Raw genomic sequence first — 14,368 nt, 5'->3', positions numbered from 1 at the left:
ATGCCCTTAGGGAGGGAATTCCAGGATTTTGACCGCGAAACTGTCAGAACAACGACATATTTCCAAGTCAGGATGGTGTGTGCCTTGGAATTTACACATGGAGTTGTTCCCATGTATCTGCTTTCCTGTCCTTATAGATAGAAGTGAGTTTGGAAGGTGTTTGTGAATTTCGGCAGTGCATCTTATAGATGGTGCACACCACTGACTTGGGAGCAGCGCCACGTCGTGGTCCACATAGGCACCAACGACATAGGTAGGAAGAGAGATGGGGATTTAAGGCAGAAATTCAGGGAGCTGAATTCAGAGAGGAGTTGAACATGTGGCTACAGGGATGGTGCATGAGGGAGGGTTTTGGATTCTTGGATAATTGGGACTCTTTCTGGGGTAGATGGGACCTCTATAAGCAGGATGGTCTTCACCTGAACCAGAGGGGTACCAATATCCTGGGGGGGAAATTCGCTAAGGCGATTGGGGTGGGTTTAAACTAATCCAGCAGGGGGTGGGAACCAAAATTGTAGTTCGAGTAGAGAAAAGGTTGAGAGCAGGGAGGTCTGAAATCAAGTTTCAGAGACGCAAGATGGCACCGGGAAGCAAGAAGTTGGTTTGAAGTGTATCTACTTCAACGGCAGGAGCATCCGGAATAAGATAGGAGACCTTGCAGTATGGGTTGGTACCTGGGACTTTGATGTTGTGGCCATTTCGGAGACTTGGATAGAGCAGGGACAGGAATGGTTGTTGCAGGTTCCAGGATTTAGATGTTTCAATAAGAACAGAGAAGATGGTAAAAGAGGGGGAGGTGTGGCATTGTTGGTCAACGACAGTATTACAGTTTTACCTGCACATCCATCAATATCATTTATTGTATCCGTTGCTCCCGATGCGGTCTCCTCTACATTGGGGGGAGACTGGACGCCTCCTTGCGGAGTGCTTTAGGGAACATCTCTGGGACACCCGCACCAATCAACCACATCACCCTGTGGCCCAACATTTCAACTCCCCTTCCCACTCTGCCGAGGACATGGAGGTCCTGGGCCTCCTTCACCACCGCTCCTTCACTACCCAATGCCTGGAGGAAGAACGCCTCATCTTCTGCCTCAGAACACTTCAACCCCAGGGCATCAATGTGGACTTCAACAGTTTCCTCATTTCCCCTTCCCCCACCTCACCCCAGCTCCAAACTTCCAGCTCAGCACTGTCCCCGTGACTTGTCCTACCGGCCTATCTTCTTTTCCACCTATCCACTCCACCCTCCCCTCTGACCTATCACCTTCATCCCCTCCCCCACTCACCTATTGTACACTATGCTACTTTCTCCCCACCCTCCTCTCATTTATCTCTCCACCCTTCAGGCACTCTGCCTGTATTTCTGATGAAGGGCTTTTGCCCGAAACGTCGATTTTCCCACTCCTCGGATGCTGCCTGAACTGCTCTGCTTTTCCAGCGCCTCTAATCCAGAACCTGGTTTCCAGCATCTGCAGTCATTGTTTTTACCCAGTAATACAGTTGGAAAAAGGATGTTTGGGGACTCGTCAACTGAGGGAGTATGGACTGAGGTTAGAAACAGGAAAGGAGAGGTCACCCTGTTGGGAGTTTTCTATAGGCCTCCGAATAGTTCCAGAGATGTAGAGGAAAGGACAGCAAAGATGATTTTCGATAGGAGTGAGAGAGACAGGATAGTTGTCATGGGGGACTTCAACTTTCCAAATATTGACAGGGAACACTACAGTACGAGTACTATAGATGGGTCAGTTTTTGTCCAGTGTGAGCAGGAGGGCTTCCTGACACAGTATGTAGACAGGCCTACAAGGGGCGAAGTCACATTAGATTTGGTACTGGGCAATGAGCCCGTCCAGGTGTTAGACTTGGAAGTAGGTGAGCACTTTGGTGATAGCGATCACAATTCTGTAATGTTTACTTTAGTGATAGAAAGGGATAGGTGTATACCACTGGGCAAGAGTTACAGCTGGGGGAAAGGCAATTACGATGCGACTAGGCAAGATTTAGGAAGCATAGGATGGGGAAGGAAACTGCAGGGGATGGGCACATTAGAAATGTGGAGCTTATTCAAGGAAAAGCTACTGTGTCCCCTAGATAAGTATGTACCTGTCAGGCAGGGAGGAAGCTGTAGAGTGCGGGAGCCGTGGTTTACGAAGGAAGTGGAATCTCTGGTCAAGAGGAAGAAGAAGGCTTATGTTAGGATGAGATGTGAAGGCTCAGTTAGGGCGCTTGAGGGTTACAAGGTAGCTGGGAAAGACCTAAAGAGAGAGCTCAGAAGAGCCAGGAGGAGACATAAGAAGTTGTTGGCGGACAAGATCAGGGTAAACCCTAAGGCTTTCTATAGGTATTTAAGGAATAAAATAATGACGAGAGTAAGATTAGGGCCAATCAAGGATAGTAGTGGGAAGTTGTGTGTGGAGTCAGAGGAGATAGGGGAAGCACAAAATGAATATTTTTCGACAGTATTCACTCGAGAAAACGACAATTTTGTCGAAGAGAATACTGAGATACACGCTACTAGACTGGGTGGGATTGAGGTTCACAAGGAAGAGGTATTAGAAATCCTGCAGAGTGTGAAAATAGATAAGTCCCCTGGGTTGGGATGGGATTTATCCTAGCTTCCTCTGGGAAGCCAGGGAGGAGATTGCCGAGCCTTTGGCATTGATCTTTAAATTGTCATTGTCTACAGGAATAGTGCCAGAAGACTGGAGGATAGCAAATGTGGTTCCCCTGTTCAAGAAGGGGAGTAGAGACAACCCTGGTAATTATAGACCAGTGAGCCTTACTTCAGTTGTTGGTAAAGTGTTGGAAAAGGTTATCAGAGATAGGATTTATAATCATCTAGAAAAGAATAATTTGATTAGGGTTAGTCAGCACAGTTTTGTGAAGGGTAGGTCATGCCTCACAAACCTTATTGAGTTCTTTGAGAAGGTGACCAAACAGGTAGATGAGAGTAAACCGGTTGATGTAGTGTATATGGATTTCAGCAAGGCGTTCGATAAGGTTCCCCACAGTCATTTTTATAAACGACCTGGATGAGGGCGGATGGGTTAGTAAATTTGCAGATGTCACTCAGGTCGGTGGAGTTGTGGATAGTGACGAAAGGTGTTGTAGGTTACAGAGAGACATAGATAAGCTGCAGAGCTGGGCTGAGAGGTGGCAAATGGAGTTTAATGTGGACAAGTGTGAGGTGATTCACTTTGGTCGGAGTAACCGGAATGCAAAGTACTGGGCTAATGGTAAGATTCTTGGTAGTGTAGATGAGCAGATAGATCTCGGGGTCCATGTACACAGATCCTTGAAAGCTGCCACCCGGGTTGACAGGGTTGTTAAGAAGGCATACAGTGTTTTAGCTTTTATTAATAGAGGGATCGAGTTCCGGAACCATGAGGTAATGCTACAGCTGTACAAAACTCTGGTAAAAACAATGACTGCAGATGCTGGAAACCAGATTCTGGGTTAGTGGTGCTGGAAAAGCACAGCAGTTCAGGCAGCATCCAAGGAGCAGCGAAATTTTTGGGCAAAGGCCTTCATCAGGAATAAAGGCAGTGAGCCTGGAGCGTGGAGAGATAAGCTGGAGGAGGGTGGGAGTGGGGAGAAAATAGCATAGAGTACAATAGGTGAGTGGGGGAGGGGATGAAGGTGATAGGTCAGGGAGGAGAGGGTGGAGTGGATAGGTGGAAAAGGAGATAGGATGGTAGGACAAGTCCGGACAAGTCATGGGGACAGGGCTGAGCTGAAAGTTTAGAACTATGGTGAGGTGGGGGAAGGGGAAATGAGGAAACTGGTGAAGTCCACATTGATGCCCTGGGGTTGAAGTGTTCCGAGGTGGAAGACGAGGCGTTCTTCCTCCAGGCGTCTGGTGGTGAGGGAGCGGCGGTGAAGGAGGCCCAGGACCTCCATGTCCTCGGCAGATTGGGAGGGGGAGTTGAAATGTTGGACCACGGGGCGGTGTGGTTGATTGGTGCGGGTGTCCCGGAGATGTTCCCTAAAGCGCTCTGCTAGGAGGCGCCCAGTCTCCCCAATGTAGAGGAGACCGCATCGGGAGCAACGGATACAATAAATGATATTAGTGGATGTGCAGGTAAAACTTTGATGGATGTGGAAAGCTCCTTTAGGGCCTTGGATGGAGGTGAGGGAGGAGGTGTGGGCGCAGGTTTTACAGTTCCTGCGGTGGCAGGGGAAAGTGCCAGGATGGGAGGGTGGGTCGTAGGGGGGCGTGGACCTGACCAGGTAGTCACGGAGGGAATGGTCTTTGCGGAAGGCGGAGAGGGGTGGGGAGGGAAATGTATCCCTGGTGGTGGGGTCTGTTTGGAGCTGGCGGAAATGTCGGCAGATGATTTGGTTTATCTGGTGCAGCTGCACTTGGAGTATTGTGTACAGTTCTGGTCACCGCATTATAAGAAGGATGTGGAAGATCGGGAAAGGGTGCAGAGGAGATTTATTAGGATGTTGCCTGGTATGGAGGGAAGGTCTTATGAGGAAAGGCTGAGGGACTTGAGGCTGTTTTCATTGGAGAGAAGAAGGTTGAGAGGTGACTTAATAGAGACATATAAGATAATCAGAGAGTTAGATAGGGTGGACAGGGAGATCCTTTTTCCAAGTATGGTGACGGTGAGCACGAGGGGGCATAGCTTTAAATTGGGGGTGATGGATATAGGACAGATGTCAGAGGTAGTTTCTTTACTCAGAGAGTAGTAAGGGTATGGAATGCTTTGCCTGCAACGGTAGTAGATTTGCCAAGTATAAGTACATTTAAGTCGTCATTGGACAAGCATATGGACGTACATGGAATAGTGTAGGTTAGATGGGCTTCAGATTGGTATGACTGGTCGGTGCAACATCAAGGGCCAAAGGGACTGTACTGCGCTGTAATGTTCTATCCCATGAATTAATTTTTAAAAAGGCAGTGGAATTCTGCATTTTAAAAAAAAAATGTGACAACTGCAGGACTTGATTTCCAGCATGATACCCAGAGTGATTAAATCTGTCATCAACTAGTGACTACTGGGTCTGAGAAACTATCTGTGCTTTTCATGTCACCCTTGCAAGTATCCTTGAAGTGGAGTTTTTCAATCCTACTGATTGTCTGGATGCGTTACTTCACAAGACAGAAAATTGTTGGGGATGCAACCATTGTCCATCTGCTTGAGCCAGTGAAATCACCTCTGCTTGATAAATGCTGAAAATGTGTTGCTGGAAAAGCGCAGCAGGTCAGGCAGCATCCAGGGAACAGGAGAATCGACGTTTCGGGCATTCCTGAAGAAGGGCTTATGCCCGAAACGTCGATTCTCCTGCTCCCTGGATGCTGCCTGACCTGCTGCGCTTTTCCAGCAACACATTTTCAGCTCTGATCTCCAGCATCTGCAAACCTCACTTTCTCCTCTGCTTGATAAATGGCAACATGCTTGAGAATCTCCTCTTTGAAAGGACTTCCTTTTTCATGCTCTAGTTCGTTAGATGGGTCGGTGTTTGTCCAATGTGTGCAGGAGGGTTTCCTGACACAATATGTAGATAGGCCAACAAGAGGTGAGGCCATACTGGATTTGGTTCTGGGTAATGAACCAGGCCAGGTGTTAGAATTAGAGGTAGGTGAGCACTTTGGGGACAGTGACCACAATTCGGTGACTTTTACTCTAGTGATGGGAGAGGGATAAGTGTGCACTGCAGGGCAAGAGTTATAGCTGGGGGCAGGGAAATTATGATGCGGTGAGGCATGACTTAGGATGTGTGGCTTGGAAAAGTAGGCTTCAAGGGAAGGGCACAATTGATATGTGGAGCTTGTTCAAGGAGCAACTATTGAGTGTCCTTGATAAGTATGTACCTGTCAGGCAGGGAGCAAAGGGTCGTGTGAGGGAGCCGTGGTTTAATAAGGAATTGGAATCCCTTGTTAAATGGAAGAGGGAGGCCTATGTAAAGATGAGGCGTGAAGGTTCGATTGGGACCTGAAGAGAGAGCTAAGAGCAGCAAGGAGGGGACATGAAAGGTCCTTAGTTGGTAGGATTAGGGAAAACCCTAAGGCTTCCTATAGGTATGTCAGGAATAAAAGAATGACTAGGGTAGGAATAGGTCCAGTAAAGGATAGAAGTGGGAAGTTGCGTGTGGAGGCTGAAGAGATTGGGGAGACACTGAATGAATACTTTTCGTCAGTATTCACTCAGGAACAGGACATTGTTGTCGATGTGAATACTGAGTCACAATTAAGTAGAATGGATGGCTTTGAGGTATGTAGAGAAGAGGTGTTGGAAATCCTGGAAAAGGTGAAAATAGATAAGTCCCCTGGGCCTGATGGCATTTATCCTAGGATTCTCTGGGAAGCAAGGGAGGAGATTGCAGAGCCATTGGCCTTGATTTTTATGTCCTCGTTGTCTACAGGAGTAGTGCCAGAAGACTGGAGGCTAGCAAATGTGGTTCCCTTGTTCAAGAAGGGGAGTAGGGATAACCCTCGTAACTATAGGCCGGTGAGTCTCACTTCTGTTGTGGGCAAAGTCTTAGAGAGAATTGTAAGGGATAGGATTTATGAACATCTGGATAGGAATAATGTGATCAAGGATAGTCAGCATGGTTTTGTGAAGGGCAGGTCGTGCCTCACAAACCTTATTGAATTCTTTGAGAAGGTGACTAAGGAGGTGGACGAGGGGAAAGCGGTAGATGTGGTGTATATGGATTTTAGTAAGGCGTTTGATAAGGTTCCCCATGGTGGACTACTGCAAAAAATATGGAGGTATGGCATTGAGGGTGAGTTGGAGGTTTGGATTAGGAATTGGCTGGCTGGAAGAAGACAGAGGGTAGTAGTTGATGGTAAAGGTTCATCTTGGAGTGCCGTTACTAGCGGTGTTCCGCAAGGATCTGTTTTGGGACCATTGCTGTTTGTCATTTTTATAAAGGACCTGGAAGAGGGGCTAGAAGGTTGGGTGAGCAAGTTTGCAGATGATACGAAAGTCGGAGGAGTTGTTGACAGTGAGGAAGGATGTGGCAGGTTACAGCGGGATATAGATAAGCTGCAGAACTGGGCAGAAAGGTGGCAAATGGAGTTCAATGTAGCTAAGTGTGAGGTTATTCACTTCGTTAAGAGTAACAAAAAGATGGGGTACTGGGCTAATGGTCTGATACTTGGTAGTGTGGATGAGCAGAGGGATCTTGGTGTCCATGTACACAGATCTTTGAAAGTTGCCACCCAGGTAAATAGTGCGGTGAAGAAGGCATATGGCGTACTGGCTTTTATTGGTAGAGGAATTGAGTTCCGGAGTCCTGAGATCATGTTGCAGTTGTATAAGACTCTGGTGCGGCCGCACCTGGAGTACTGTGTGCAGTTTTGGTCGCCATATTATAGGAAGGATGTGGAGGCACTGGAACGGGTGCAGAGGAGGTTTACCAGGATGTTGCCTGGTATGGTAGGAAGATTGTATGAGGAAAGGCTGAGGCACTTGGGGTTGTTTTCATTGGAGAAAAGAAGGTTTAGGGGTGACTTGATCGAGGTGTACAAGATGATTAGGGGTTTAGATAGGGTTGACCATGAGAACCTTTTTCCACATATGGAGTCAGCTATTACGAGGGGGCATAGCTTTAAATTAAGGGGGGGTAGGTATAGGACAGATGTTAGGGGTAGGTTCTTTACTCAGCGAGTCATGAGTTCATGGAATGCCCTGCCAGTAGCAGTGGTGGACTCTCCCTCTTTATGAGCATTTAAGCGGGCATTGGATAGGCATATGGAGGATAGTGGGCTAGTGTAGGTTAGGTGGGCTTGGATCGGCGCAACATCGAGGGCCGAAGGGCCTGTACTGCGCTGTATTCTTCTATGTTCTATGTTCGATGATTTTATCCATTAGATGCCTAGAATGAAACAGCAAAGGTGGAAGTTTGTTGATCTTTCTTTTGTTGGTAATAGTACCTTGTCTGTGTTTCATGGCTGCACAGTAAGGTGCTGAAAACACAGGCTTTTAACTCTGACCTTTCCCTGAACTTTCAGCTCAGTGGTTTTTCCATGGAACTTTTGAGAGTGTGTCAAAAATGGGAGCTACTTTCCAGATGGGTGTATCAAGTTCTCCATCACCGGGCAGGTTGTCTGTCACTGTGGAACCAAGTGAGAAGATTCTGGTAACCACTTCCTGTTGGGTGTTAGTTTGTATGGTAAGGGCTGGAGAGATGACACATTTCTATTACCAGAGGTCTGTTGGATCCTTATAGTCAGGGAGTACAAGGTACAAGCAAAGTGGAGGGAAAACATAGGAGAAAATGAGGACTGCAGATGATGGGGATCAGAGTTGAAAAGTGCGGTGCTGGAAACGCACAGCAGGTCAGGCAGCATCCGAGGATCAGGAAAAATCGACGTTTTGAACATAAGCTCTCTCATCAAGAAGAGCATATGTTTGAAATGTCAACTGTCCTGCTCCTCAGATGCTACCTGATCGGCTGTGCTTTTCCAGCACCACACATTTTGACGAGATAGAAAAAGATCAGGCTATGAGTCTTTGTAGTTGAATATTTGTGTAACTGATTTAACAGAACATCATTGGCTGAGCTGAGTAATGAAGTGTATTTTTTTTGTCTTTGCTGTCAGTCTGGCCAGATTGCAAATCTTGTTGCTGACAAAGTTTACCAGCACACTACTTCATTTTCTGCAGCGAAAGCAAAAACATTTGGAGAAAATACTGAACCAAATGACAGCTAAGACAGCTTCTGATTCACTCCATTCTTTTGTCAAACTGTCAGAACTAAAGACATCAAACTGTACACAGTGCAGTATATATATATATACATATATACACAGTGCAGTATATATACACACATATACACAGTGCAGTATATATATATACATATATGCACAGTGCAGTATATATATACATATATGCACAGTGCAGTATATATACACACATATACACAGTGCAGTATATATATATACATATATACACAGTGCAGTATATATACACACATATACACAGTGCAGTATATATATATACATATATGCACAGTGCAGTATATATACACATATATACACAGTGCAGTATATATACGTATATACACAGTGCAGTATATATACTCACATATACAGTGCAGTATATATATTCATATATACAGTGCAGTATATATACACACATATACACAGTGCAGTATATATACATATATGCAGTGCAGTATATATACACATATATACACAGTGCAGTATATATACGTATATACACAGTGCAGTACATATACTCACATATACAGTGCAGTATATATATTCATATATACAGTGCAGTATATATATACACACATATACACAGTGCAGTATATATACATATATACACAGTGCAGTATATATACATATATACAGTACAGTATATATATTCATATATACAGTGCAGTATATATATATACAGCATCTGCAGCATCTGCAGACCTCACTTTCTCCTCCAGTATATATATACACACATATACACAGTGCAGTATATATAAACACATATACACAGTGCAGTATATATACACACATATACACAGTGCAATATATATATATATACACAGTGCAGTATATATACACACACATATATACAGTGCAGTATATATATACACACATATACACAGTGCAGTATATATATACATATATACACAGTGCAGTATATATATACATATATACACAGTGCAGTATATATAGTCATGGGAAGAACTGATGAGACTGAAGAACTTTGGAGATGGTCAATTTTCTACCAAATCTTGTGAAGCCTTAAAATCAGATACAAAAGTTCCACTATTCAGCAGGTCAAGCAGTGGTTGATGACTTTGCATGAGAAAACCCATTAATTCTATTTCTGTCTATAGATACTGCCTGACCTGCTGAGTATTCCAGCATTTGTTATTTTGATTTCAAGTTTCACCATCAGTATTTTCCACCAAGAATTTTGCCTTTACCTTGTAGAGTCCTGTTCTGCTTAAGATACTGAATGCTTTAGTTGGAATCTGCAGATAGCTATGAGATCGAGCTAATGTTTGCCTTTTTTGGGGCATGTATGAAACATTCATTGTTGTCGTTATACTTGGTTTACCTCTATTACCTCTATATTTAGCATATTAATCACATTGATCCCGTTTCATGCTCACGATCTGAATTTGAAAACTTTGATTGCTTCCATATTTGCACCTTTATCTCCCTTGCACCAAATCCATCACAGACGTCTTCCTTCCTTTACTTTTTTGTCTCTATTTGTGGGGATAGACTATTAATCAACATTCCCTGTAATTCTCACAACTATCATGTGTGAAAACTTCACAGCTTGCTTTCTGTGAGGACTTAATTCCATTGTTCCATATTTCATCTGTTCTGATTATGCAACTTTCCACACTAGCTGTTCTTTTTTTTCTCAAATAAATGATCCTTACCTTAATCCCACCAGAGTTTAAACATGACCATTCAATTTTATGTGCTACTGCTGTCAGCCATGCCCTTCTCACAAAATGATGATTGGGTTCTCCTTGTCTCCCCTCCCTCTCCATCAGTTTGCGGTAGAGCGATCAATGGTTATATTCTCTCTTCTTGGACATAGGCAAGCCTGGCATGAATGTTACTTGCCACTGTTCATCCCAAACCTGGATATTGTCTAATTCCGGCAGCATTTGTACACGGACTGCTTCAGTATCTGAGGAGTTGTGAATTATGCTGAACATTATACAATCATCAGCAAACATCCCCACTTCTGACCTTAGGATGGAGGAAAGGTCATTGATGAAGCAGCTGGGCTTAGGACACTATCCTGAGGAACTCTTGCAGAGAGTTGAGATGACTGACTCCCAACAACTACAACATATTCCTTTGTACTACATGTGACTCAACTAAGGGAGAGTTTTTCCCCAATTCCCATTGACTTCAATTTTGGAAGGACAACTTGGTGTTACTCTCGGTCAAATGATGCCTACATATCCAGAGTATTTACTTTCACCTCATCTCAGAGTCATAGAGACATATAGCATGGAAGAAGACACCAGTCCAACCAGTCAATGCCAAACATAATCTCAAACTAAACCAGACCCACTTGGCCCGCTCCTGGCCCATATCCCTCCATTCCTTTCCTATTCACGTACTTATCAAAACCCACATCCACCACATCCTCATGAAGTTCATTCCACACCCCAACCACACTTTTGTGTAAAATTTGCCTCTCATGTATTTTTTAAATCTCTCTCCTCACACCTTAAAAATATGTCCCCTAGACTTGAAATCCCCCATCCTAGGGAAAAGACACCTACCTGTCTATGCCCCTCATGATTTTATAAACTTTTGTAAGATCACCTTTCAGCCTTCTATGCTCCAGTTAAAAAAGTCTTAGCCTATCCAGCTTTCCCTTATAACCTTCCATACCTGGCAACATCCTGACAAATCTCCTCTGAGTTCTCTCCAGCTTAATAATATTCCTACTATAACTGGGTGACCAGAACTGGACACACTGCTCCAGAAAAGGCCTCACCCATGTTCTGTATATCTTCAACATGACACTCCAACGCCTATACTCAAAGGCCTGAACAATGAAGGCAAGCATGTGAACAAAGGTTGTCATGAGGTCAGGAGTTGAGTGACCCTATAGCAACTCAAACTGAGTATCAGTCAGCAAGTTACTGTTGAGTAAGTGCTGTTTGATAGCACTGTCGAAGACCCTTTTCAAATGTTTTGAGATGATTGAGAATTGATTAATGGGGTGCAACTGGCCAAGTTGAATTAGATTTAGATTAGATTAGATTACTTACAGTGTGGAAACAGGCCCTTCGGTCCAACAAGTCCACACTGACCAATTCCCCTACATTTACCCCTGCCCCTAACACTATGGGCAATTTAGCATGGTCAATTCACCTAACCTGCACATTTTTGGACTGTGGGAGGAAACCGGAGCACCCGGAGGAAACCCACGCAGACACGGGGAGAATGTGCAAACTCCACACAGTCAGTCGCCTGAGTTGGGAATTGAACCCGGGTCTCTGGCTCTGTGAGGCAGCAGTGCTAACCACTGTGCCACCGTGCTGCCCACAAATTGGTCCACATCTTTGTGTACAGGACAAACTTGGGTAAATTTCCACAACATTGCATAGATGCCGGTGTTGTAGATGTGCTGGAATAGTTTGGCTAGAGGGGTGACAAGTTCTGGACCAAAAGTCTTCAGTACTATTACCGAATGTTATGGGGCCTTTGCAGCATCCTGTCCCATTCCTTGATGTCATGTGGAGTGAATTGAGCTGATTGAAGACTGGTATCTGTAATGCTTCAGACCTTATTAGGAGGTAGCATGGATCATTCATTCTTGGTGGAAGATGGTTATCGAATGCTTTAGCCTTGTCTTTTGCACTCTGTCATCATTGGACATGGGATATATTTGGAGCTTACCTCCTTTGGGTATTGTTTAATTGCCCATACCCATTCACATCAGGATCTGGCAGAGCTGCAGAGATTTGATCTGGTCCATTAATAATTGAATTGCTTAGCTCTGTCTGTAACAAGCTGCTTCCACTCTACAGCATGCAGGCATTACCACTCAGCTTTATATCACACCAAAAAAAATGTTTTGTCATTTAATTTCTCCTCTCCTTCACTCTATCATACAGTTTCCCCTCTTCCTGTCTGTCACTTGCTCAAAACCTAGCATGTTGCTAAATTGTTTCGGTCACAGCCTGAAACATTAAGGTTTTCCCTCTCCTGAATGCTATCAAATCCTCTGAGTATTTCTTCTGTTTTACGTTTTTGGTTTTATTTCCTTTAGCCCTGATTCCCAACTCATTCTGTCAGTCTTCTTGTACTCACAGGCAGACCTTTGGTGATTCTCGTAATCTCTTCCTCATCTCTCTTGCTGTCAGAACTCTGTGAGGACACTCGTTCTGGGACTCCAGCTTCAGTGAAATGCACAGACTCTGCCCCCGTGTTTCCTAGCTGTGTTATGGAATCATAGTCATAGAGTCATAGAGAAGTACAGCACGGAAACATTCTCTTCGGCCCACCTCATCCGTGCCGACCAGATATCCTCAACTAATCTTGTCCCATTTGCCAGCACTTGGCCCACATCCTTCCAAACCCTTCCTATCCGTATTACCATCCAGATGCCTAACCCTTCTATCTGTCCCCTTGTGTCTGGAAGTGCAGCTCACCTGGTCCTACACTCCTACTATTTTCTCATTGCCCTACAATTGTTTCATTCCGATGTTGCATTGTAAGTTTCATTCTAACCTGTTACTCACTGTCCTCAGATGACGGAGCAGGAGTCTGATGGCGTGTTCACAGATGGAGAAAGGAGCAGTGTGTCATCAACACCAAACTCTAATGTAAGTAATGGTCAGGGAGGGGATGGGGAGGAAATAAAATGCACCTTCAGTGGAACTCAGGTTAATTCTGTGCTCCTCTTAGTATTCCTGTCAGATTCTCTGATGTTTAAAAGATGCAGCAGCCAGGAATAGATGAGCCTGTGTTTGGGATTACACAGTGGAATTCCAAAGTGAAAAGGCTGTCAGTGTTCCACTGCAGGTGTAGCATGCAATCAAGAAGATTAATGAGATGCTGCTGTTTATTATGCGAGAAATTGAACATAAAACTAAAGATATAATGCTTCCACATTACAGAGTGTTGGTGAGACCACATCTTGAACAGTGTGCAGTTTTGTTCTCTTTATTTAAGGGGAAATGTATTGGAGGCAGTTATACCCTGAAGGTGGCAACGCAGGTCAGTAGAGTGGTCAAGAAGGCATACGGCATGTTTTCCTTCATCGGACGGGGTATTGAGTACAAGAGTTGGCAGGTCATGTTACAGTTGTATAAGAATTTGGTTTGGCCACATTTGGAATACTGCGTACAGTTCTGTTCACCACAAGGATGTGGATGCTTTGGAGAGGGTGCAGAGGAGGTTCACCAGGATGTTGCCTGGTATGAAGAGAAGTTGAATAGATTAGGATTATTTTCATTAGAAAGTCAGAGGACTGATTGACGTCTACAAAGTCATGAGAGGTATAGACAGGGTGGATAGCAAGAAGCTTTTTCCTAGACTCAATTACTAGTGGGTCACGAGTTCAAGGTGAAACATTTAAGGGAGATATGGGTGGAAAGTTCTTTATGCTGAGGGTGGTGGGTGTCTGGAATGCGTTGCCAGTGGAGGTGGTAGGAGCGGGAACGATAGCGTCATTTAAGATGTATCTAGACAGATACATGAACAGGCAGGGAGCAGAGGGATACAGATCCTTAGAAAATAGGCAACAGGTTTATATAGAGGATCTGGATCGGCGCAGGCTTGGAGGGCCGAAGAGCCTGTTCCTGTGCTGGAATGTTCTTTATTCAGTTCTGTCAAAGTTTACTGGATTGGTCCCTGGAATGGGTTGGTTGTTTTACGGGGAAAGGTTGGTTCCACTGGAGTGTAGAAGAGTGAGGGGAT

The 14,368-nt window shown here is 44.6% G+C and overlaps 1 protein-coding gene across 5 annotated transcripts in view; it reads left to right on the top strand.

Moving 5' to 3' along the window:
- tmem63c (transmembrane protein 63C) overlaps positions 1 to 14,368 on the top strand; it is a 310,233-nt gene that overhangs the window by 280,402 nt on the left and 15,463 nt on the right. For all 5 annotated transcript variants that reach the window (XR_015757812.1, XM_043701473.2, XM_087989521.1 and 2 more), the window contains one exon: positions 13,198 to 13,272. Coding sequence is in view for 4 of the 5 variants with exons in the window: in XM_043701473.2 (XP_043557408.1) it covers positions 13,198 to 13,272 (75 nt within the window). In the remaining variant the exon portion in view is untranslated. The remainder of the gene's footprint in view (positions 1 to 13,197; positions 13,273 to 14,368) is intronic.

Source organism: Chiloscyllium plagiosum, unplaced genomic scaffold, assembly GCF_037043375.1.
Source record: "Chiloscyllium plagiosum isolate Xiang-an unplaced genomic scaffold, Cpla_swu_hap1 HiC_scaffold_8, whole genome shotgun sequence".
Classification (NCBI taxonomy): Eukaryota; Metazoa; Chordata; class Chondrichthyes; order Orectolobiformes; family Hemiscylliidae; genus Chiloscyllium; species Chiloscyllium plagiosum.
The sequence above is the reverse complement of the archived record's forward strand: the minus strand, read 5'-3'. Positions and strand labels throughout refer to the sequence as shown.